Below are 25,277 nucleotides of genomic sequence, written 5' to 3'. Positions count from 1 at the left end.
TATATACAAGACCAATATAAACTACAAATAGAAGATCAATGTCAATTTTCATACACATTGTTATCAACGGCCTAGAGCTAGCCTTTCAGTCTCACGAAGGTGTTGGTATTGAGGATTTCTACCTTCAATGCTTTTGTCACCCTTTCCAAATTTTCTAAACCTTTCGGGCTCTTTAATAAAATCTCTGGTCCAAAGGCTCGAAACATGTCCTCCAAATCATCTTCATCCCTAATACGTGCTCCACCATCATTATTAGCACCACCTTTGTCGTTACCATCCCAACCACCAGCATCACCACCTTGTTCATTGCCAAACTCGGGATCCATTCGTGCATCAAGCTCTGTTGAATATTGGGACAGGGATTCTAGGGTTTTGTCGTCGTATTCCTCCTCATCCTCGTCGTTAACAATAACCGTTTCACCATGATAAATCCACACTGTGTAGTCCTCAACAAATTCTCGCATAATCAAATGTGATCTGATGATAGTCACATCTATCCATGTCATATGGTTCTTGCAATCTTTACAGGAATAAATAATTGTATCCTTATTCTCTGTCAACGTTGTTGTATGCTTCTTTGTGGCTTCAATAAATTTATCCACCTCTTCACAGAAAACTGCCTTGAACCTTAACGAACCATACATCCAAGAGTTCTTGTACTCCATCTTTTACAACAACAACAAAACAAACATTAAAGGACTACTTATTCACACACACACACACACATATATATATATATAAATGAATCAAATTAATTATTACTTGAGAATAATTGTATATACTTCAGATATATATGAATATAAATCAAATATAATTACATGAAGCATACAAACACACCATGGTAGAGGAAAATTAATTAATGGTCCATTTATCCATAAATAATTAAAATACATATTTTTTTATTACAATAAACAATTTCAAAGACAACAATTAGCAACAATTATATTTTACCCAATATCTTTCATGCAAACCCTAGTCTAATTTCATCAAACATAAATTTATAAAAACAAAATTAATAAAAAAACCAAACCCTAGATCTAGATCTACATGCACATGAAACATCCATAAAACTAACTAATTGTTCACTAAAATCAAGAAACATGGACCAAATAAGGGTATGATCTTGTTCCCCTACCTAATTTACCCAAGTACATTCAAAACTTGGGTCTAATTTGCTTTATAAGTAGCTCAAGCACCATAGAAGAGAGATAAAAGCAAAACTCTAATTACTCACTAATCAACCATTAAAACTTCAAGAAAAAAATGTGGAATAATATTTTCTTACCTTTTACAACCTCACCACCAAAGGATTTGAGACCTAAACCTTCCTCCTTAGTAGAGCAATTTTTTGGGAGATACCAAGGCCTCCCCATCTTTCTTTCACGGGTTGAAGTGAGTGACTCGAGGAGAAAGAAGGTGTTGCAGTTTGTTTTATATATGGGTCATTTATAGGGGCGACTGGTGATTGAGCATCCCCTATAAATCACAGGTATTTATACGTGGGGCATTTGTAGGCGCGGCTCAATCACCAGCCGCCCCTACAAATAGCAACACCGGGGGCGGCTGGTGAGTGAGTCGCCCCTATAAATTCGACCCATTTGTAGGGGCGGCTCGTATCACCAGCCGCCCCTGCTGTTCTCGTGGCTCCCGAGCACGCTACTGTAGGGACAGTTCCATCACAAGTAGTCTCTACAAAGAATATTTTCATTGCTACAAACCTTTTTTTCACATAGTGCTTAGTTTGTATATAGACTGTAGTAGTACAGAGAAGAAGAGGCTGAAGCAAAAGAGTCGGTCAGTCAGACTCAGACCCCAGCGGTACAGGGAGGAGGTAAGTGCTGGCACGGGAAAGCATACCATATGGCCAAAGAGACTTATCTGCACGTTGTCCTGCAGAAACTCTCTCACACAGCAATCACAATCAGTGTATACAAGCAATCACAATCAGTGTATACTAGGAATCAAGCAGCATCTACAGAGAACTGCACACACTTACTAGAGTGAAGTATGACCAAACAAGCAGACGCCACGTGGAAACATGTCAAAGAGACAGAACATGAACACTGACCCTCCAGACTCATTAACCTCTGAAGGCTGACGGCGATTAGATTTCCAAGTGCCCGAATTAGTATCAGAAATTAGCAGTTGCTGCCTGGAAAGGAAGCTCCGTGGATCAGCGCTTGAGCATCTCTTCGAGAGATTAGCCAAATCGTTTTCTAAAGATAAATTTGGTTATTATTGAAGGTAAAACATCTGTAACAGACTCTATAAATGACTCTCCAAATTTAATAGTTCTCCATCCCGCATTATTCGCTTTCTACTTTGGCATAGCCTACCTCACTAGTCATCCAACTTCTTGGTCAGAATACTCTAGTATTTTTTTTATCAAATTTATTTTAGAGGGTAACTAAATCAGTAAATTTAGCTAGACTTTTTGGCTAATCTGTCAGAGATGCTCAGATGTATAAACATCCGAACACAGGCAGCGCGCACCCGGCCGGTCGGATACCTGCACACCGCGCCCCTAACTAACGCGCGGTCCACTACTGCCGGCCTCGGACCCTCAGCCTGTTCGGCTGGGGCTGAAACGATCATATACGATTATGGATTATTACTGCTGGCTGATTTGATGTGATAGAAAAATACTGTTCTGGTTAGAAATTTACGATCGTTTACGACCAAATGAACAAACCGCCTATCTGAGTACTGTACGTGTGGAGGAACCGTTGGCTGTGGCGCGGTGCGCACTACTGGATTCAGGCGCTTTGCCGAGTGCCTAATGCACTCGGCAAAGGCTACTTTGCCCTCGGCAAAGCCTTTGCCGAGTGCAGCACTCGGCAAAGAGCCTCCGGTAAAAAATTCGTCGGCAAAAAATTCTTTGTCGAGTGCCTTTTATCGGGCACTCGGCACTTTGCCGAGTGCAATCTCGGCACTCGGCATAGAAAAGTGACTGTCACGGCGCCGGTTCCGTTAGCACATGCTTTGTCGAGTGCCATGTCAGAGGCGCTCGGCAAAGATTTTTTTAATTTTTTTTCAAAATTTCTTTGCCGAGCGCCCTGCCGGGGAGGCACTCGGCAAAGATTTTTTTTTATAATTTCTTTTCCGAGTGCCCTGCCAGGTCGGCACTCGGCAAAGATTTTTTATTTTTTTCGTAATTTCTTTGCCGAGTGCCTTGTCAGGGCGGCACTCGGCAATGATTTTTTTTAAAAAAAAATCTTTGCCGAGTGCCCTGGCCCTAGCACTCGGCAAAGAGGCTATTTTTTTATTCTATATTCACAAACACAGCATATAAGAGATACATATAACATCTGTGACATCACAAACACAATATAGCACATATATATCACATCCATCTCATAAAAAAGGCAATACCACATATATATCACATGTCGATCACACAATATCTCACATACCGACATCACAAGCATAATAGGTCTAATATCCATCGAAACAAGTCGATAGTCGATCATAGTGCATCACATGTCCATCAAGTGGTGAAAAAGAGATACAAACTACAGGTGGGGAGGAAACTGAGTGCCTGGTGAAGGAAAAGTGCCGTCGCCTGCTTGCGCCTGAGATGGGTTATTCGAACCCACCGACGGAGGCTACATAAAGGACAAGAGATTGCATCTGTTAGAGTGGTCATTTAATGAAAGCACTAGTCGAAGCAATTTGGTTTCATACTCACCGGACTAGCTATAACTGATGGCAGCGGTGGAGCGAACTGCGGCACAGCTACACCGTGCATTTGCCCAAAGTTCTACAGGAACGTCGTAATCTCCGCTAGCTGCTTGGCCTGCCTTTCTCGCTCGGCCTGTCTTTCCCGCTCGGCCTGCTCAGTCCTCGCCACCAGGTCCCGCAGCTCCTGAGCCATCCTCTCGTTCTCGGCCTACAACATTTCAATCGAATGTTTCAGTAATGCAAAGGTAACTAAGTTATTTAAAGATCAATGTATTAAGAGTTAAACGGGACTAACCTGGAGTGCGTCGACCCGCTGCTGTGAAGGGGATGGCCGTTGGTGTATGGCCGGGCCTCGGCTCGGGGTCTATGCTCGGATCTAGAAGAGGGAGGGAATCTCGCTGGGCTCGAGGGTGCCATCACCAATCCAGTACTGCCCATGCTTCTTGCCTTATCCGAGCCTCATGACCATCGTCCCATCGATGTCGTCGGTGCTTGGATCCCAGTCTGGCCCATGGACCGACCTTGCCTCCGACGCGTAGGAACTGATGCGGGTGTGGACGCTCGGGTTGCTGTAGGACTCGGGCTAGTCATCCGGGGTGAAGGTGACAGCGGATGTCGCCTTACCCTTGCGAGCCAGACCATATGCCATGAAATTGGAGATGGACTGGTCACCATGTGACGCCGACTGCGAGAAAGAAAATAAGATGATTAGAAGAAATATGCAGAATAGAGCGTCAGAATACTAAAAATTCACGTACCCATGCTTGCTTGTATGCGCCGAGGCTGCGGCTGCCTTGATGGTGTGTGGGGCCTATCGCTGCCATACGCCGCTCCCGCCCCGCCTCGTGGTCCTAGATATAACCCTCCGTGAACCACCTCCCCGTTGTTCTCCCGATACATGTCCTGCAAGAGAGAGTGTGTATCCGGAGAACAATAGGGGGTGATGTTGAAACACCGTCTCGAACCGGAGCAGACCATAAAAACTAACCCATCTACGCATCCGCGGGCTGTCCAAAAAACATGGATAATCCAAAACAGATATGGTCGCAGATATGCAAAGATCTGCATACCTCCAAAGATATCTCTTTCGGACGGGAGACGCCTAACTGGGCTATACCAATCTACGACGACAGATAAGCGGAAAAAGAGGTGATTTATACCTAGGGTGTCGGTGAAGTAAGGCTAGTGGGGCAGTGGCGAGTCGATGCAGTGGCGAGGCGATGCAGTGCAGGCAGACCCGCGACGCCGACGAAGACGGTAGGGGACCTCCGGGTCACCTTCGACAGGTCCTGCTCTGCAAAAGAAGAAACACGACACTATAAGTTCAAAATTTCGACAGCACACCCCTGCACGGGGAGGTTTCGAAAACCTACAAAAAACAACGGTACGAAGGCCGACAATCACAAATGGCACGAAGGCCGATAAGCACAGCGGCACGAAGGCCGACATCACAACGGCACAAAGGCCGACAAGCGGAGAAAGGGTGGATGTACCTTACCCACGCTCGTAGGCCGTTCAATGACGGTAGGGGCGTCGGCGGGACGGGCACGTGGAGAAGACGGCCGAGGCACCTCCACCTCGGCTTCCTCCCCCTCTCCCCTTCTCCTCCTCCTCCCTCTCCTCCTCCTCCTTCTTCCTTTTTCTTCTCTTTTTTCCTTCTCCTTCTTCTTCCTTTTCCTTCTCTTTCTTTCTCCTCTTTTTTCTTCCTTCTTCTCCTCCCTTCTTCTTCTTACTGCTGCTTCCTCCTCCTTCCAAGCCGGCGGCAAAACTAGGGGAGCACGGGGGCGCACGGGGCCAGCGCGTGTAGGGGAGGACGGCCGTGGGCCGCGCTGATGGTGGCGGGCAGCGCTGATGGCAGCGGCGCGTGCCTAGGAGCCGCGCGGCCAGGCTGGGGGGGTGCTCGGGGTGGGGGATGTAGGGGTGGGGGCGCGCGGTGGCGGGGGCTCGCCGGCATGGGTGCGTCGGCGCGGCGGAGCGGGGGTGGCGGCGGCGCGCGCGTGTGCGAGCTTCGCGTGTGGGCGGCGCTTGCGCGGGTGGGCGGGCGGGGACGGCGTGTGCGTGCGGGCGGCGCTGGCGGGCCGGGGATGCGCGGTGGATCAGGGGTGGCGGCGGCGCGCGCGTGTGCGAGCTGTGCGGGCGGGCGGCGCTGGCGCGTGCGGGCGGGGGCGGCGTGGGCGGGTGGGCGGGCGGGCGGCACTGGCGGGCCGGGGATGCGCGGCGGAGCGGCGGCGGGACCAAGCGGGCGGGCGGGCGCAAGGGAGAAGATAGGGTTTTGGGGGGGATTTTGGGCCGGCGGCCCATTTTCTATTGGGCCTTTGCCGAGTGGAGATGTCTGGGTTTTAGGCATTCGACGTCACAACTTACTTGAAACTTTCTCAATTTTTTACCACGGCCTCCGCATGTGATAACAAAACACCTCGACAAGTTTCGTGATTTTTGGACTTCGTTTGGATTTTATATAATTTAAATACACTTCCCCGCAAGTAACTCGTCATGTTACGACAACAAGATGCTCGTAATTTCATGTGAGTTCCTGGATACGGCCTCAACATACGCTAAACATCATGAATACCATTTTTTGAATGACCAAATTCCATTATCGCATGTACCTGCAATTCAAATTTGGAATATTCAAAAAAATTCAACGAAACAAAAATAACTAAGGAAATATAGTAAATACACAAAATTGTTCCAAATTTTGAAATGGAGATATAATCACTGTAGCAAGGCCCCACAAAAAAATGGGACCAAAAAACAAAAAAAATTAATTTGCCGAGTCCCACCCTTGCACTCGGCAAAGAAGTCTTTGCCGAGTGCTACTGCACGTGGCACTCGACAAAGAATTTGAAAAAAATTAAAAAAATTCTTTGCCGAGCGCCAAATGGCGGGGCACTCGACAAAGGCTGACGACAGGTGGCCGACGGCCGGAATTTGGCGAGCGCCCAACACTCGGCAAATTTTTTTTGCCGACGGCCAAAGGCAGATTTTTGCCGACGACCAATCACTCGGCAAAGGCAGATTTGCCGACGGCATTTCTTTGCCGAGTGTCGTTGGGTCTGGCTCTCGGCAAAGACTGCCTTTGTCGAGTGCCCGATGAAATGCACTCGGCAACAGTGACGGACCTAGGTTTTTACCTCTGGGTATGCGCAGCAAAAAAAAATTCTTATGCAATTCAGTAAACAAAAAAAAATTATACAATTTTTTTTACATTGAAAATTTCTACCTATCTCTATGACTGGCGGACCCCAAGATATACGGTGACCCACCCTACGTACCTGTAGGTCCGTCCCTCCTCGACAAACTATTTTGCCCTCGGCAAAGTAGTTCTCTCCGGTAGTGGCGCGGGCCTGCGCGGAACTCGACCATGCATTCATCATGCCAGTAGTAGGGCCTAGTACGATGTTGATGCAACTTGCATTGGGTCATGTGGAGTACATCGTTGCTCGCTTCGTACGTGTCCGCTGAATGTCTGTGCAGACCTGCAGTGCGCGTGCGTGACAGGGACGGCTTAGCCGCCGATCGAGCACTACTGCTACGATTGGTCATCAGCGTAACTCAACTGGGGAAATTAAAGCATGAATATCCCCATCAGCGACCGGACCGAGCGGCCAACGGTGTTGTACGAGCGTGTCGGGTGGTTGGTAGTTGTACAGTACAGTACCTAGGCGGAGGATTGGCCGGCGATGAGCCGGAGCCGGAGCACGGGAGCACTAGCAGCATATATGGACCAGTACCAGCCGACCACGTCGTCGCGGCGGCGGACGGACGCCCGCCGTGACCCTTCGATCCTCGGCCCCGGCTTGCCTGAATGATCAAAGTTTAATGCTACAGTACTTGGTCATGAACGGCGACGCTTGCATGGAAGCACAAGCACTCACGCGCTGCTAATGAAGTGCCGTGAACGGAAGCGTACCGGGCACACGTACTCATTATCTACCACACGGCAGCCCATGCCGGCTGGGGCTGGGAAGAGAGGAAGAGGACCACTGGTCACGTACGTCGGGATTGATGGATCATCTAGAAGCCCTGATCGAAGAATGAACAACCGCCGTCCGATCGATGGCGAGTAATGAGCCAGCCGCCATTGCGGTGGTGCCACTTCCACCCATACGTTTACGTGCATGCATATGCACGCACCGACGCACGCCAGTGAGGCTAGCCGGCCGGGGGATGCACCCGTGCCCGTGACGACCGCGGCGTCGCACCAACCATGCGTGTGTACGTGACAGCGCGAGGCTATACGGTTCACGGTCACCGATGGATGGATATCGACGGACGGACGGACGGGCGAACCAACCAATTATTAAGCGAGAGCCAGTTAGCCTCGCTCGGCGTGTGTCAGGTCAGGTCGTTCAGGTCAACGGCCGGTCGATCGCCCGTGAAGGACGCGCGCGCGATCCGGCCGACGTGTCGTTAATGCTCGATCCGTACGGCCGCATCCGGCCAGCGGCGGCCGGATCGATCGATCGTCGGCGTCGCGGCGGCGGCACACCCATATCCATGCATATCCGGTCCGGCGCATGCATGTGCAGGTTGACTCGAGTTCCTTTAAAGTGAGTGGTGCTGATGGGCGGCTGGCTGCGTCGTCTCCACCAGCCGCCGGCCGGACATGGCCCTGGCGCCTGGCGCGGCGACGACGACAAGGAGTCCGCCCGTCCGAGGTACAGTACGTAGCTGCAGGTGTGTTCTGGGCCACCCAGAATGTTCAGCGAAACGAAACACATGGCCTAGCTAGCCAAATGATGGACACACGTACGAATAAAGACGGTCGGGAAGGGAAATGGTGTTTGACAAGGCTTCAACTCTCTACGTATATTCAGCCTGTTCGGCTAGTGCTAAAACAATCGTATACGATCGTGGATTATTACTGCTGGCTGATTTGGTGTGAGAAAAAAATACTGTTCTGACTGAAAATTTACGATCGTTTACGACCAAACAAACAGGCCGATTAATCGGGCTTTTTTCCTCTCAGCAGGGCATATGCTCCAAACTCCTGCACCGCTGGATGTGTACGATATACTATGATGGATACACTATTATCTTTCTCCTGCAATACATCCATCTTCATCCACATCCAATGGTGGAGGGAAAGAGGATATATAGCTAACGGTAAGCGAATCGCCGAATCGTCAGCTTCAGTAGCAGCAGTTCATGATCGAGTGTAGTATGTGTAATTGTGCATCTCCCTGCACTGCAATGCAGGCTTCCTCTGAAAATCTCTCCTTGTATTGTACTCACCCGTGTAGGAAGGAATCAAGCATGTACCAGTGACAAGTACTACTATGAACAAACAGGTATATATATTGTCCTGTTCGTTTGGCTGATAAGCCATGGCTGAAAGTACTGTCAGCTGATTTGTTGTGAGAGAAAAATACTATTCGTTGGCTGAAAAAATACGGCCAAGCCAACAGGCGATAGACACCATGCACGGCGGCACATCGATCTAGAGCTCCGCCGCCGCGGCGACATGCCGTCAGCGGCCCGATAGCAGGGCACCGGACCACCGGCAGGAGCGGCTGCTCTCGCACTTGCCTTGTCTACGCTACTGACTGACAAGCAAGGATACACATGCTGCTAGGGATAGATCTCGGCAAAAACATGCATGTTCGTTCCAGCAGCAGATTTATTTTGGATCTGCAGATCGACTGCAGGTCGCGATGAATGACGGCGTGGTGGGGTACAGGGGTGCCCCTGCAGTGCCACTTGCGCTGTGGTGAGAAACGACGACGACTAGCCGTGGATGGCAGGCATTGGCGCTGCCACCGTCTCGCTTCGGAGTGTTCGGCTGGTCTTATAAGGTTTCAAAAAATCAGGAGAGATGGAGATCGAGACTGGCATCCAACAGTCAACATGACAGCGGACGGCAAGAGAGATGGAGATCGAGAATGGCATCCAGCACCTCCACACTAATCTCCACAGTGCAGTGTTAGTGTTACTGGTCCCGGTAATAATCTGCACAGACACTTAGGAGCTGCTTGGTTGTAGAAATGGAAACGCAAACGTAAATAGAATTGAACGGCAAATGTTACCGGCGGGAACAGATTTGAACTAGCTAGCCTTTACGTTTGCGTTACTGTATAGGAACCAAACAGCTCGTTACTGTGGCTCATGTGAGTGCATCTCACTGACTCTGACTCTCTGAGCTCCAAGAGAAATATACGAATGGCCTTAGCTTGGAGTACACAGAAGAGGCTGAGGCAAAAGATTCAGTCAGTCAGGTCCCAGCAGCGGTACAGGGAGAAGGTCCTTAGTGGCACGGGAAAGAGACCATATGGCCAAGGAGTTATCTGCACGTTGTCCTGCAGGAACTCTCTCACACACCAATCACGATTCACAATCAGTGTAGGAATCAAGCAGCATTTACAGAGAACTGTACAAACGTACAAGTATGATTGTATGAAGTATGAGCAAACAGAAAAAGCCCGTCTGGAACGTGTCAAAGAGACATAACATGAACACTGACTGACCTTCAGAGGCATTTACCTCTGAATGCTGACGGCAAGTGTACTTCGTAGTGCCGGAATTATTGCATCAGAGATAGCAATTTCAAGGAGTTTGTCGCCTGGAAAGGCAGCTCTGTAGACCAGGGTTTATCGGAAATAAACATCCAAAGTTCCAAACACAAACAGCTTTGTGCTCACATGACATGACTATTTCCTAGGTTGAAAAGAACTGTTTCCATAGAAATTTGCACGAGATAAACTTGGCATGCTTGTTCAAGATTCCGATGCTGTTTGCTCCAGATTCACGCACGTCTACCTTTCTCGGAGGATCTAGCTGACTGACGCTAATAAAAAAGGATCGCCTTCAGGGTCAGAATACTCGTTGCAAATGTTCAATGTTGAGACAAGTATGCTGACGAATCCTGGGACTGTGCTTCAGAAACCAACGTCCAAGAGAACATGTTGAAACAAGTATGCAGAAGAATCTTCAGGGTAATGGCACGGGAATGCAGATCATACGGCCAAGGAGTGTCAGCACGGTTGTCTGAAACTCTCACACCAATCAGTGTAGGAATCAAGCAGCATTTACAAAGAACTGTACACAAATACTGGTATGAAGTATGTACAAACAGACACACACCATGTGACCATATGGAACTCTGTTTCAGAGGCCATGTCGAGGAGACAGAACATGAACAGTGACCTTCAGAGGCATTAACTCTAAACGCCTGGTAGCATACTGGCAAGTGGACTTGGAAATGCACGAATTATCAGAAAAGGGGCACAATGCACAATTCTTACATCAGCAACTGCAATTTCATGGAGTTGGCCGCCTGGAAAGGCAGCTCTGTAGATTAGGTTTTATTAGATTATATAAATATCCAAACATATGCAGCTTTGAGCTCACATGATATGATCCCAAGGGCGAAAAGGCTGCTTGAAAGGCGAAGACAAATTTGTACGAGATAAACTAGGCATGCTCGTTCAAGATTCGGACGCTGTTTGCTCCAGATTCACTTCCACCCTTCTCGGAGGATCTAGCTGCAGGTAGGTATAGGGCTCGGTAGGTTCCTCCCTGCAAACCACAGGTCCATACGTGAAATACTGCTGATGCTAATGAAAAGGATAAATATTCAGGGTCAGAATACTCGATGCAAAATTTTCAATGTTGAAATAAGCATGCAGAAAAATCAAGCATCTTTTTGGATCATGGCTTAAGAACACCTAGTGTTCCCACACTTTTTTGCCTAGCTTGTGGCAAAGAAAAAGCTCACCATAGCTTAGAAGTTTGGCACACCTAAGGGCCACTTGTCACAATGCCATGGGCATATGGCATGTGACCTAGCTCAAACGACGTTGCCATGCCTAAGTTGTGAACCAGATGCTTGCCTAACCAAGTCAAACCGTTATCCTAGTTGGATCATCTGGCTGCACGGCTGCACGCAGCACGCTTGAATGAAGTCCCCAAGTTGATGTCTTCTGTAAAACAGTTTTCTGAAGTACTTAACTCTTATTTTTATAGGAATAAATTTATGTTCAATATCAAATATGTCATGACATTAGAGGTTTTCACACCCTTTTCGAGTCATGGCATAGTAGAAAATTATACTTCCTGTTCATTTCAGTGGCATTTAATTGCTTATAAGCTGTCCTAACCTTGGCTTGCTTAAACTGGTTGCTCCCGGCCAGGTTGCCTCAGTGCACCAACTTGGCCAAATGACTAATCAAGCTGAGATGGACATCATATTTTGACTAATCATATGCCAGGTTTCACATCTACCCTATGCATAAAAGAGCATGCCCTATCCTTCCAAGCAACCTAACTAAAAGAACCTCCTTCCCAAAAGATGCAACATAAGTACATTACATGTGGAAGCAGGCAACCCAAAAGGCCATTTTTCTGAGAGAAACTAACTAGCTGATGGCACAGCCAGTCGCCCAGTCCCAGTCCAAAAACTATGCAGGCAGTCACTCCATGAACTATGGTGATTCACAAGCTATTAAGCTAATGCATGCAATTCTGTAACTATGTCAGTTATAGGGAAAATAAAATTGAGCAAATCCATGCATAGTTACTAGTGGATATCCTCAATGTGTTCCTTGCTAAACAGTTTCCAAACCAACTATGGGAGCTCATATAACTTCTGTGAGAATGCCAAAATTCATATTACAAGCTAATGCATGCAATTCAGTAACTATGTCAGCTATAGGGAAAATAAAATTGAGCAAATCCATGCAGAGTTACTAGTGGATATCCTCAATGTGTTCCTTGCTAAACAGTTTCTAAACCAACAAAACATTATCTCTTGAGAGATTAACCTTCATGAGCAATCTCCGCAGTTATTACTAGTTAATATCCTCCTCAATAAAAAAATAGCAAAGATATAGCAAACAAGATAAAGTGGCCCTCCTTAACTTCACTGTAGTCAGTACATGCTAGTTTAGATTTCCTAAATAAGAGCTTGTCTATTTCTATTTATCATCAGCCTAAATAGATTCTATGGACAAGATAAAGTGGCCCTCCTTAATGCACTAGAATCATCCAAAAGTGTCTCCCACCATATTGCAGATCAGATTAGATATGTCAAAAGCTAAGCAAATAGATATTATGAGAAGGTACACCTACCCAGGTTTTGAGCGCATGCATTGCCAGAAGAGCTTGAACGGACCTGGAACTGTCTTGAATGGGTTCCCTTCAAAGCAAGCCTGCAAAAATAAATGACAAAATAGAAGTATGTTCAACATATGTATAACTATAAAAATTTCAGACTTAACAATGCAGCACATGACCTAATGTTGTCAAAATTATAGAAACAAAGCCAATAGCTTCATCTTTATATGGAAAACATGCAGTAAGTGGCTACGTCTGATAGGCACTCACTACCAAGAATCCGAAATGGGGTAGGATCATATTTGTTAAAATCACGATTCTATGGACAATCTTAGTTTATCAGGTTGATTCTACGATTCTGCTAAGTAGAATCTATGATTTTAGTAGTTATGATCCTACGATTTACATCCCAAAATTGGAGTTCCGATTCGATAGAAGATCACGAGTTTAACAACCTTGGGTAAGATTGTGGACGCTGGCAGTTCAGTGTTAGCACATAGCACGGCTACCATGTCATGACAGTGGACAACTCCAATTGACTAATGATGGTTTTCATGCAGTTCTCTACTGAAAATGCTGCACCTATGTCATGATGTTATCAGTACATTTTTCAGGGATATAACAGAAACAGACAGCATCTGGATGGTTTCTTCAGCATTCCTAATTGTGTTCTTAGGCATATATATGGGGTTTATTCCATCCTAGAAGCAGGCACATCAGTTAGACAGCTAGGCTTTTTGCTCCTTCCAGACTTTGCTTTCCAGATTTATATTGGAGCTTCCAACAGTAGCCTGACTGCCTGAAAGCATTAACAGCAGTGCAAAGCAGAAACAGTACTGATTAAAGGTTGTCGAATCATGGTCTCTCCTAGGGTTAGTTACAAGGTAGGACCGTAGGAGCCTAGGTAGCAACATTGTGCACAAACATATCAGGAAGACATTTCAAGAGACCAAAGTAGAGAAGCATTGGGGACGAAACAACACAATGCCAGCGGCAAGCCTGATCCCAATTTGAAGCGACTCTAAGTTGGGCACAATCAAAATCGATAGACGGTGGAAATAAGTACTGAGGATACATCACTAAACTGGCCAAGAATCATCATTTCCCCATTCAGAACTTCAGATGGTTATGAGCCGTGACTACCCCCATTCATCTGTTGGAGGACATAATGGACCGACTGCTAGAAGCAAACATGTGACAAGACTACAAGAGGGCGAACGGACCTGGACGACGTCCTCGGCGCGGTCGTTGCAGCGGTGAGCCTTGGGCTGCCGCGTGTCGCCCTCGGGCAGACCCCACGGGCTCTCTCGCCGCGGCACCGGCCTTTCCGCGCTCATCCTGCCCCACTTCTTCCACCACCTCCCCTGCCCCCTCTTCCCTCCTGAATTCAAAGAACAGAAAAAAAAAAAAGAGTCAGATTCACCAGCACGACGCACCCACCCACAAATCCTGAGATCACGGCAACGCAGTAGAGAGATCGGACGGGCTCAAAGAGCGGACTCGCCTCCTCCCCTGCGCGCAGCGTGCGATCCCGAGAAGAGACGACGGCTGCTTCGGTTCCCCCTGCTCGCCGCAGCCGAGCCCAGGGAGAAGAGGAAATGGGAAGAAGACGAGACTAAATGGGCTGTATTCTTATCCAGCCCATATAGTCTAAATTCTTTTTGGCCCGTTAGGAGTTCAGGTCACCAAATTACAGGCACTGTCCTTGTCTAAGAGATGGGGCCCACCCGCAGTGACAGAAGAGCGAGGGCAAAAGAGTAATTTTTGTTGGGCGATGGTGGGTCTAAACCCTAATGGGCTGCAGCCTCGTATATAAATAAACGCGCACCACTCATCCGTCGCCCCTCTGAAGTTTTGGCGGCGGTGCAGGCGGCGGCGGCGTGCTCGTGATCCCAACCCGAAGCGTGCCTCTGCTCCGGTCACCCGTCGCTCCACGCAACCATGGTAAGCGAGCCTCTTCTCGTCTGGTTAAGGCCCGTACGCGGATCTGGGTGCAAGCACGGTAGCGGGCGGTGGTTCGATTGTTTTGTTTGGAGATGGGTTCCTAAGAGCGTTGATTTGGCTGTTGATTAGGGCTATTGTTGTTTGGGGCGGTTGCCCGTGGTGGAAAGTATTGTTTGGGCTTGTAAATTACAGTTGGAGATCTGTCCTTTGGTAAATTAGTTCGTACTACTATGTTGAAGATTGAAGTGATTCTGGGTCAACAGTTTTGCTAATCTGATCATGATTTATGAGTGTTCTAGGCGAACATGTTTTATCTGCCAAATGCAATATTTGAGATATGCTGTTAAAACCGTGGAAGCACTGATATGATTAGAATCTACTATTACAAACTACAGTATAAGAGTGAGAAATGCTGAATATGTGTGGGTTTGCTTGGGTTGAATTGCTCACGAAGCTGGAAAGCATATGTTTTGTGAGGATAATTGTTGGCAATATATATCGTGATAGTCTTGTTTGAGTCCTTGATGAAATGGTAGGCTTGATTAGTATACCGTGACTGATTAGCTGTTGAATGCCATCTATCATTTTTCGTCCAATGCAATTTTTAGTACCTTTTCCTTATTGTAAATCCACTATGGGGTACAGGCTAGTGGCTACTGTTGGTTGGCTTGAAATGGTGGGCTTAATTCTGCTTACTGTATTGAATTACTATCCTTTTTATCCTCTTAGGCTCTTATTGTCACAACACCACTATATCAACCCAGGTTCACTTGTGTACTCTGGAATAGTTTCTGGACGTGGTTGAGACGACAATAAGTTAAATGCCATCATATAGTTGTATATGATTGCAGTCGAGGAGGAAGACCAGGGAGCCCAAGGAGGAGAACGTCACCCTTGGACCCACTGTTCGCGAAGGAGAGTATGTCTTTGGTGTTGCTCACATCTTTGCGTCCTTCAATGACACCTTCATTGTAAGTGCAGTATATGTTGTATCTGTGCATAGACCTTTTCATTCCATTCCCTAGTTTAATTGTGTCATGTTCTAATATGCAGCATATCACTGATTTGTCTGGGAGGGAAACTCTGGTTCGGATCACTGGTACCATCCTAAAACCTTGGTTCATGCTTGACCTTGAAGGCCGTTGTACTTAGTTTTAACCGTGATGTGCTAAACCAACCATGCAGGTGGCATGAAGGTCAAGGCTGATCGTGATGAGTCGTCTCCTTATGCTGCTATGCTTGCTGCTCAAGATGTTGCACAGCGTTGCAAGGTATGTGTCGTGAAGTCAAGAATTTCATTAGAGGTTCTACTGCAACCACTCATCGATTTGTCTGTGTATCTAAAGATGATGTTTGCTTAATTAAATTGAAGCCTAGGATTATGTAGGGATACTTTAGAGTTGCTGTATCCAGATAAGTAATTTTTGAGTTGGCCTTTTGTAGTGAAGGCAATAATTTCATTAGAGAGGTTCTACTGCAATGAGCAATCGCTCATTGATTCGTCTGTATATCCAAAGATGATATTTGCTTAATTAAATTGAAGCCTAGGATTATGTAGGAATGCTTTAGAGTTGCTGTATCCAGAAAAGTAATTTGTGAGTTGGTGTTTTGTCTTCAGGAGCTTGGTATTACTGCACTGCACATTAAGCTTCGTGCCACTGGAGGCAACAAGACCAAGACCCCTGGACCTGGTGCTCAGTCTGCTCTCAGGGCTCTTGCTCGTTCTGGGATGAAAATTGGACGCATTGGTAAGAATTCTGATTCTTTTTTAGGGCTAACTGTACTTCATTGAAGTTGCATCAATTACCATAACATGATGCTTTATTTATTTTGTGTACAGTATACAGTATACTTAATGCAACATTTGTGTTATATGCAGAGGACGTTACCCCGGTGCCCACTGACAGCACTCGCAGAAAGGGTGGTAGGAGGGGAAGGAGGTTGTAGGCGTCGTCTTCATGCTATTTGCCATCCCTTGGCTCTGGCCATCAAGAAGCTAGTCCTCTCTGGGGTAGTGTTGCTTTTTCTATGCTTGTCAAGAGGAGCTTTAATTTTGCTCTATGTTGGTGACCATTTACCGTTAGTCCTGAATCTATGATGTTGCATGGATAATGTTTTTGGTTGAGGAATCGACTTGTCATATTTATATGCTAGGTATGCATTTTCACTCTATATAAACGTGTATTAGAGTAATTTCCCGTTTCGATGAGGTGCAGTGCAGCAGAATTGCGTGGTTTTGCTTGCTGTCTTGCTGACCTCAAAACATTCATCCCGAATGTTCAGCATCATGGTGCGATCGTGTGTTAATTGTGTAGGGTTAATTTCTGAAGAAAATCTGGGCTTTTGCCTGCAATCGTGCATATTGAGCATATCAAGAAAGATTGTTGCAATGGAGAAAAAGGCTACAACCAAAAGCAATCGTGCATGTATTTATTATTAGGGTTATACATTCGACAAATATTTGAACAAATGCAAATGCAAATGCGAATTCAAATGATGCCTCTAGTCATCACAGTGCAAGTCATCTCACTAGAGTCACACTGGCAAAAGAAAAGAACACGCCGCAGCAGATCGTCTCAGGTAGCAAGCATGGCGTAACCGATGAATGCGCCGAGCGAGCCGACGAAGCCCGCGACGATGGGTGCAGCCGCGGAAGGCGGAGGTGGCGAGTTGGAGCTGCCGCCGCCCTCGCCGGCCGGCCCGTTGGCGGAAGCAGACGGTGGCGGGGAGGACCCGCCTCCTGGTGTTGGTGTCGTGGACGGCGACGGGGTCTGGGCAGCGGGCGCCGGCTGCGAGCTCGGGGTGGTGGTCGTGGGAGCGGGCGCCGGAGCCGAAGCCGCCGGGGACGGCGGCGAGGTAGGGGTGGCCACGGGAGCTGGCACGGGAGCAGCGCTGCCCGAGGGTGGCGACGACGACGGGCTCGTCGCCGGTGCAGGGGCAGCAGCAGGAGGCGAGGAGGGCGGGCTCGGCAGCGGCGCGGACGACGTCGGCGGCGCTGCGGGAGGCGTGCGGGTGCCGGAGCGGTCGGCGAGGACGACGACGATGAGCTTCTCGTTGGCGCGGCAGTTAGCCTCGTTGCCGCTGACGAAGAAGAAAGGGCCCGAGCGGTCGAACGTGAACACGGTGCTGCCGTCGTCGAACCTGGCGACGTACGACGAGGTGTTGCAGGCGTTGTAGGCGGCCGCGTCCACCAGGAGCACCGAGTCCGTCTCCTTGGGGTACACGAACACTGCACACGCACGAACAGGCAAAGAACTCGTCATCACCATATTCACCGGCGACGACCAAGATGAGCAGCAGCAGGTGACGCCACGCGGCGTGCGCGCGCACGGCCATGGCGGCTACTTACGCAGCTGGTCGCCGATCTGGAACCGGAGCCTGCCCGCCCAGGTGTTGTAGGGCTCGGAGCCCGCGGCCGGCACGCTCCACCCGCTCTGCCCGCCCACCCTGAACTGCGTCGCGCCGGCCGACGCGGCCAGGGCGGCCACGGCGCAGACGAGCACTAGCAGAGCGGTTGGCCTCGCCGCCATGCCTGGACACAGGGCACACTGGATCGCAGCACGCACCCTGCGGCTCGGTCGGGAGTCGGGAGGAGTCTCGCTCGAAGAGGGACTGTGTGCACTTGTTGGACTCTGGATCGCAGGCAGGGGAGAGACGTCTGGTATTTGTAGGTCGTCGTGCCGCGTCGACGCCGCGGGCGGGTTTTACACGGTGTCAGGTTCGCTGCTTTCACCTCCCGTTAACCGCCGCCTGGAGGCAGGAGCTAAAGCTAAGCATGCAAGTTACCAATAGCTACCAGCAGGGCTATGGCGAGCGCCTGGTCTGGTCTAAGGATGTCAACGGGGATGTTTTCATCGGGTATTGTCGGAACGTTCTCTTCCTCGCTACGGAGAATTCATTCCGTCCCCGTCCCCGTTAACTGTTTCGGGTATAGATTCTTGTCCATCCCCGTACCCGTCGGGTATCGGTCGGGTAACAAATATCCAACGGGTACTGCATACCCGATAAACAAGGGCACTTGGGGTCGCAGCTTTGCAATCGGAGACGTTTCTTCTTCACCCGGGTATAAGTGTCGGAGTCTCGGAGATGCCGAGGAGAAGGAGCGAGGTTGCGAGGAGGACGAGCAAAGGTGGCAGAGAGACCGAACTGAGAAAGTGAGGGGCACGAGCGCTCGTGAGGAAAGCATGCTTGTGCTGCTGGCGGAGATGGTGAGAAAAAATTGAACTACGGTTCCTAGAACACACAAACTATATATATGTGTCGGTGCAGAAAGTGACCAACTAGTAAATATTTATAATTTTGCTGTACGTTGTGATCGGAGGTGGCCTAACACTCAATGACACGGGATTTAGACTGGTTCAGGCAACGTGCCCTACGTCCAGTGTGGGTCGGTCGGTGACTTTATTCCCGAGCCCAGGTGCTCGAAGTCTGTAGTGGGGTTACAAACGAGAGAGATGGGGTGTCCGGTCGGTCCGGTTGGAAGGGCCGAGATCGACAAGAGCTATGCTATGAACGAAGTGTCCAACCTTAAACTTGAACTTGAAGAAGTCGACTTGGGTTAACTGCCCTTTGTTTGAAGGGAGCACATCCCCTTTTATAGAAGAAGGGGATGGCTTTACAAGTGAGAGAGAAAGAGTACGGACGTTTCTAAGCCTGGTTGCCCATGCCGATGGGGATGGGACAATGGTGGGCGTCTGCAATACTGTTGATGTCACTGCGGAATGTCAGGTACATGTGGGAGGTTGAGCTGCTTTCTTCAAGACTGGAGGACGTCGGTACCTGCAAAAATGTTGTCTCGCCGACTGGAGGCATGGCTTTACCATGTTCGCCTGGTACGGTGAATTCCGGTGCCCACAATACTGTCGATGCCCGGAGGCACGTGGGGGGGTCTTACCGTACGGGTGTTTTTGACCGGCGCCTACAATACTGTAGAGGTAAATGTTGGTGCCTACAATACTGTTTGTGGCAGGGCGGTTGTAAAATACTGTTCCGCAGGGTATAGTCCCTGGTGCCATGGTTTGACTTGCGAGCCCTGTCTTGCCTTCCTTAGTACGCCTTCTGATTCTTTTCCGAGCGGGCGTCCTCGGTCAGATGGCCCCAGTCAGTACTAGCGCACCAGTCGGAGAATAGCGATTGGCAGGGTTTTCTATGAACCCCGGTCGGAGACACGGGGTCAGAGTCGGAGGCGGTCCTCGGGTCAGGCTTTCCAGGTGGAGGCCGTGCCAAGGCGGCCGGGGCCTGACGCTAACGCTTCGATCGGAGAGGCCGTTCGGAGTTGGCATGAGCCTGAGCTAGTGCTCCGGTCGGAAAGATGGGGCCGAAGGCGGCCAGGGCCTGAAGCGAGTGCTCCGGTCTGTTGAATTTAGACTCTCGGGCCGGTCCAAAAGAAAAGAAGGCCGTCCTCCTGGGCCGAACCCTGGCGTGGAAGCCGGTACCCGAGGGACCCCGGATTTATGAACCCGACAATATGATTGTTCAGATTTGAACCAAAATACCTATGTTGAGCTTCTTTGGGCCCAATACTCGTATGACAGCTCAAATAGTCAGGTTCCCCAACGGGTAACGGGGACGGGTAAACAGGAAACGTTCTCGTACCCGTTATATTCGTCGGGGATGGATTTTTACCCATTTAGATGCCCGCGGGTAAAGATATGATCCCATCCTCGTCCCCTAATGAATCAAATACCCGTCGGGTATCGGGTATCGGGCCGTTGCCATCTTTAATCTGGTCGCGGCCATTCACACTGCCTCTCTCTTTCCCTCTTTCTCCACGTGACTCGCTGGAGGCATCGCAACATACGCACGCATATGATCCGTGCGTAGCGGATGCTCGTCGATCGACTCGTCGCTTTCGGTTTCAGAGGAGCATATGATCCGTGCCTGCCTTCCAGCAATGCAATGCACATTTGCTGCAGGCGCTGTCCGTCCATGGCGCACACACGTGGGCAGGGCCTGGACCGTCCCCTGGAAAGTTCCGTGCTCCGCGCGCGTTCCATCGTTCCAATCGGATGCATCCACGTTGAAACCAACGCAGAGGAAAACAAGGAATTGAGCTCGTCGCGTCAGTCGACAGATCATCAGGACATACTAGAATGAAAGACGATAACGACAATCTTTATTTCACAGGGATGGGTCTTGACTCTTGACTCTTGAGAGCATATATGTTTCAAAAGAAAAAACTCTTGAGAGCACAGCACAGCACAGCGGACCGTGGTACTTCTGAGACCGTGTCCGAGAGGTTATTCGTGACTTCACCTGGCCGCCAGGAAAACAGAGGAGCTCCACCTGCGGCAGCCGGGCATGCACGCGGAGCCACGAGAGTGGCGAGTGGGGGGTGGAAGCGCCGGAGACGGAGAGGACCTTTCTTTTCTTGCGAGCTGCCACATGTGACTGAGACCGTGGAAGAGGAGACTCGACTCGGCCTCTCTCTCTCTCTCTGGGGGTGGTTAGTACTTCTTGTGCAGTGCAGGTCAAAATCGCTGAATGAATGAACGAAGACTCGAAGAGGCTGCTGATTTGTCTGCATCTCTGACGTGCTGCTCTCGCAGAGCTCAGTCAGTCACAGCTCAGTCATCAGTCCGAACGGGAACCGACGGAGTGGCCGGCTTGAGTTGACGTCTTCTTCCGCTTGTTGGCTGTTGCCGACAGTTCGATCAGTTGACGTCTTGACGAGCAGAAACCACGACACGACCAATTCAGCAAACAACGCATTGCTCGAATACAGATATACTCAGTCGCTCTTCATCCGGCTCCTGTCATTTTTTCCGAACAAACCGAAGCCGCCGCCTCCGTATCAATAGCAAGCACCGAATCGAGCACACAAGCCGTTACAAGAAGGAAAGCCGTGCCATTCCTTCACGAGTGAATTGCGTGTGTATACACATACGACAGTGATGGTCGGCGGAGCAGCTACACGGACGGGACAGAGGCGTCCAGCAGCGTCCTCGTCCGGCCATCCCGTCCTGCTGCTGCGACATACAGTGTCAGGCTCAGGCGGCTTGCAGGCCGGCGGGAACGTGCAGCTCGCAGGAGTGGCCGTCGCACGCCGTGGACCGCCACGAGGACGACCCGCCGGGCGATACCGCCCGGGAGGATTTCCTCGGCCTCGCCGCCTTCTTCGTGGTCGCGGGTCCGCCGCCTCTCGCGGCGCCGTCCTGGCCCGAGCTGCTGTCGGCGCAGGCCTCCGTCGGCGGCGCCGCGCCTGTCGCTGGTTGCTCGAAAAAGTCTGCAGCAGGACAGTGTCAGTATCCGAAGAACGTGTGACGGAAAGCCCAACAGGGCACTGACCACTGAAGCGTTTTTTTTTGGCACAAGTGTAAGCAGGCCGGGGTCGCAGAGAAAGGCCCAGAATAGCGCCAAAAACACACTGCCTGGCCCGGTTGTGCCGAATACTAGTGCCACAACCAAGCTTCATTATTTTGTTCGGTGACCCTTTTCAATTGCCTCAAAGGTACTACTATCTCCATTTCAGATTATAATAAATCGTCTTACCTTTTTTTTACATACATAAATTTTACTATATATTTACATATACACTATATCTAGATATAAATTAAAAATTATGTACAAGTATATAGAAGAACCAAAACGACTTACAATTTAGAATAGAGAGTAGAATTTTTGCTCTTTTATCTATGCATCACGACCGAGGGTGTGGTAAGTTTATAAAGTATACTCCCTCCGTACTAAAAAAATGAAGTTGTTTTGGACAGCGACACGGTCTCTAAAGCATAACTTTGACTACTTATTTTTATAAAGATATTTATCAAAAAGTGATATATGTAAATTTTTGTGAAAGTATTTTTCAAGACAAATCTATACATATGGTTTTCACATTTCCAAACTCAACAACTTAAAAGTTATTCATGATTTATATTCCCAATGTTTGACCCGAGCCTTGTCCAAAACGACTTTATTTTTTTAGTATGGAGAGAGTATTAAATTACTTTTTCTTATACTATTCCATGATTTCTACCACCTCCATTTTACGAAAAGGGTCATTCTGTTTTTTTTATAATAAGTCAAATGATCTTAGGTTTGTCTAAATTTATATTAAAAATTCAAATATTTATGATTTCAAATAAATATCATCCGATTCATCGTTACTATATTTTTCATAGTAAATCAATGTGTTATCATAAATGTCGAGAACCTTCTCTGTTAGCTTGATCAATCAAACATAAGCTACTTTGACTTAAATACAAAACTAGAGTGTCACTTTTGACGTACGGAGGTAGTAGTTCAAAGCCTTATACTCCTATCTTTAACATTTTTCCAATATTCCAGGTGATGTCTGAATTTTTTGTTGTTGTTGTTGTTCAGGCAATAGCCAAATTTTATCATTGCTTGACTATAGAAATAAATTACCAATTGTCGCTTGTGATTGTTCTTTTAATTCTACGGCTGTATAGCTGCTCCTGTCTTTTGAGGGAAAACCAGAGCAAAGTGAAATGAGAGGGAAAAAAATTTCCGCGACACCGTCGCATGCAAGCCTATTTGCGGCACCGCTTAACCGTGTTGCTGCAGGTGGGACCTGCCTGAACCATGCAGAGGATGCCGCATGGAGGATTCTATATGCGACACCGTCGTATAGAATTTTTTTCCCGAAATGAGGGCGAGGTACTTACCTAGGGAAGCCCAGGAGGTGTGCCTGGACTGCGCAGCAGAGCTTACGATGGATGCTCCCCGTCCTCCTGCTGTCACCTCCTCTACTCCTCTGAATTCATTCATCTGCTCAAACAGCACAGCCATCAGCCATGCTCAGAATCAGAACCAGAACCAGAACTCACTCTTTTCTTCCAATGATAGACAGATTACACAAGCCAAAGCCATGAGGTGGGCGTTGATCCTTACCCAGCTCGGACAGGAGTCGCTGGCGCCCAGGCCTACGTGCGATACATGCCTCACGTCTGTAGGGTACCCGATCTCGATCTCATGCTCCCTCTGCACTGCTGCAAGGCCACAGAGATTCAAAGCTTATATCAGCCAACAGCCATCGGTATGAGCTGCACAGATCCACAGCTTATCAACTATTCCATTTTTTTTTAAGTAAAAAAGAATTCTTGGCGTGTTCCATTCCATCCTGTTATGCAGCCAAGGAGGTGAGAGTGCAACATGGAAGTCGGAAGAAATGGCACTTACTGAATATTTGTGCGATGATCTTCAGACCTCTGAATATTCCCTTCATCGCTATCGCCATCGGCGAGGCCTTTGGCCTTCCCTCTGAAAAACACAAGGTTCAGAAACAGGGGGAACGGGAGCTGCTGGATATACAGAAACCCCGGTTCAGAAATGGAGGCAGCGGCGAAGAGAAAGGTGGTGACGAGAATACAATGACAAGGAAGGAAGGAGATCTGAACCTTCTATCTATATTGACAGCACAGCACAGCTCCCCCTGTGATCTGATTGATCACAAATTAGGTGGGGTTTCCTCTTCCACTTCTCTCCAGCCATTTCTTGAGAACAGGTGTCTAGTCGTCACTCGCAGTCCTGTAGCTCCGTACCTCGAGTCCGTTGCGTCACTGTCCCTCATAATCCCTTCTTGTTAGTAGTAATAACTATGTAGTACTACTACTGTTCTGTTCTGCACGATGATCTTTATGAAAAGGAAATACAGTTGTTTCATTATGTGTGTGTGTGTTTCAAGATGATTAGATGAAGATGGATGTGTTTCACCAGCGCAAAACATCGGTTGTACAGTCACTTTCTCACATTAGTGAAGTTATTATATTAAGTACTACTAAGTCTCAAGGGTACGCTTTTCTCCTTTACACATTTAACCTAACATCCAAAACTTTTCCGAGACCATTTTCAAAAACAAGTTTTCTAAGCCCAAGTTTTCAAAAGGGTTTGCTGAGCTCATTATTCAAAAAGTTTTCTCAGCAAGGACACTCTACCAAATCACTGATATCGAGTGTTGATCTGAATATATAGCTGTGTTAGATATATTCTTTACATGGATGGCAAACGCTGGATCTACCATATATGCCCTCCAGTACCATATCAATATATCATGCAGCAAACTATCCAAGCAGTGCATTGGTGTTTCCACCGGTTTATGTTCTTTTAGACGCGGATTGCACCGACTCAATCACTGGATAGAGATTCAGCATTAAAGGATGGACGCATCGTGGCTAAAATATGTCATGCTCAATGCATGCATGGGGTCTGAATGTCTGATGGTCCTATTGATTGATTTCTAATCATCACAAATTACAGCAGCAAATGCAAATGTTTGGATGCTGTACTGAAACAGTAAACAAATTAAAAGATGACTGACACCAACAAGATGCGTGCTTGTTTAGGTACAATCATTTTGACTAGTATCAAGTGGAATAGATTTTAGCTGTTAAACATGTGAGTACAAAACTTGATTCCTGAGGTCAGGAGGTTTTCCTTACCAAGTACGTACAAATTTTAAGCTGAACCAGTATCATTGACCAATTCCTTGGGTTTCACTCTTTCAAACTTTTGCGCATTAAAATGTACTTTTCTAATTATTATCCAATTGAAAGGTTTCCGGTTGTTTCCATCTATGAGTGCCGTTAGCTGTTAAATACTCCTATGTGGTTAAAGAATTCCAAGTCCAATTTTTAGCT

General features: G+C 48.2%; 3 protein-coding genes and 1 pseudogene across 4 annotated transcripts; 1 reads left to right on the top strand and 3 right to left on the bottom strand.

The window, feature by feature from the left end:
- Positions 1–10,641: 10,641 nt before the first annotated feature.
- On the bottom strand, positions 10,642–14,355 carry LOC136522282 (uncharacterized). 2 transcript variants are annotated; one of them, XR_010775832.1, is made up of 5 exons: positions 14,240–14,355; positions 13,959–14,116; positions 12,751–12,830; positions 11,032–11,199; positions 10,646–10,957 (listed from the first exon to the last, which is right to left on the bottom strand). XR_010775832.1 is itself a non-coding variant. In XM_066516114.1 (4 exons), exons 2-4 carry the CDS (start codon positions 14,070–14,072, stop codon positions 11,109–11,111), a joined length of 285 nt encoding a protein of 94 aa, XP_066372211.1. In that variant the 5' UTR covers positions 14,073–14,116; positions 14,240–14,342; the 3' UTR covers positions 10,642–11,108. The 2 variants fall into 2 exon arrangements, 1 of the variants encoding a protein (XP_066372211.1); XM_066516114.1 differs by having other exon boundaries at positions 10,642–11,199; positions 14,240–14,342.
- A 182-nt stretch (positions 14,356–14,537) lies between these two features.
- On the top strand, positions 14,538–16,872 carry LOC136520760 (small ribosomal subunit protein uS11z-like; annotated as a pseudogene).
- Positions 16,873–17,082: 210 nt separating this feature from the next.
- On the bottom strand, positions 17,083–18,492 carry LOC136520759 (early nodulin-like protein 18). Its single transcript, XM_066514411.1, has 2 exons — positions 18,029–18,492; positions 17,083–17,908 (listed from the first exon to the last, which is right to left on the bottom strand). Exons 1-2 carry the CDS (start codon positions 18,207–18,209, stop codon positions 17,256–17,258), a joined length of 834 nt encoding a protein of 277 aa, XP_066370508.1. The 5' UTR covers positions 18,210–18,492; the 3' UTR covers positions 17,083–17,255.
- Positions 18,493–20,796: 2,304 nt separating this feature from the next.
- LOC136522366 (CRIB domain-containing protein RIC10-like) lies at positions 20,797–24,018 on the bottom strand. Its single transcript, XM_066516192.1, has 4 exons — positions 23,821–24,018; positions 23,533–23,630; positions 23,307–23,409; positions 20,797–21,904 (listed from the first exon to the last, which is right to left on the bottom strand). Exons 1-4 carry the CDS (start codon positions 23,876–23,878, stop codon positions 21,669–21,671), a joined length of 495 nt encoding a protein of 164 aa, XP_066372289.1. The 5' UTR covers positions 23,879–24,018; the 3' UTR covers positions 20,797–21,668.
- Positions 24,019–25,277: the final 1,259 nt, after the last annotated feature.

This window comes from Miscanthus floridulus, chromosome 18 (genome assembly GCF_019320115.1).
Source record: "Miscanthus floridulus cultivar M001 chromosome 18, ASM1932011v1, whole genome shotgun sequence".
In the NCBI taxonomy this organism is placed as follows: Eukaryota; Viridiplantae; Streptophyta; class Magnoliopsida; order Poales; family Poaceae; genus Miscanthus; species Miscanthus floridulus.
The sequence above is the reverse complement of the archived record's forward strand: the minus strand, read 5'-3'. Positions and strand labels throughout refer to the sequence as shown.

What these genes read in the sequence shown, in the direction of transcription:
- LOC136522366 (XM_066516192.1), bottom strand. Translation starts at nt 23,878, where the DNA reads ATGGCGATAGCGATGAAGGGAATATTCAGAGGTCTGAAGATCATCGCA. An exon ending in GATCATCGCACAAATATTCA is followed by an intron (nt 23,631 to 23,820) that starts GTAAGTGCCATT and finishes GTGGCCTTGCAG; the next exon opens with CAGTGCAGAGGGAGCATGAG. An exon ending in GCGACTCCTGTCCGAGCTGG is followed by an intron (nt 23,410 to 23,532) that starts GTAAGGATCAAC and finishes CTGTTTGAGCAG; the next exon opens with ATGAATGAATTCAGAGGAGT.
- LOC136520759 (XM_066514411.1), bottom strand. Translation starts at nt 18,209, where the DNA reads ATGGCGGCGAGGCCAACCGCTCTGCTAGTGCTCGTCTGCGCCGTGGCC. An exon ending in CCAGATCGGCGACCAGCTGC is followed by an intron (nt 17,909 to 18,028) that starts GTAAGTAGCCGC and finishes GTGCGTGTGCAG; the next exon opens with TGTTCGTGTACCCCAAGGAG.
- LOC136522282 (XM_066516114.1), bottom strand. Translation starts at nt 14,072, where the DNA reads ATGAGCGCGGAAAGGCCGGTGCCGCGGCGAGAGAGCCCGTGGGGTCTG. An exon ending in GCGCCGAGGACGTCGTCCAG is followed by an intron (nt 12,831 to 13,958) that starts GTCCGTTCGCCC and finishes TTATTTTTGCAG; the next exon opens with GCTTGCTTTGAAGGGAACCC. An exon ending in TGCATGCGCTCAAAACCTGG is followed by an intron (nt 11,200 to 12,750) that starts GTAGGTGTACCT and finishes TGTGGTTTGCAG; the next exon opens with GGAGGAACCTACCGAGCCCT.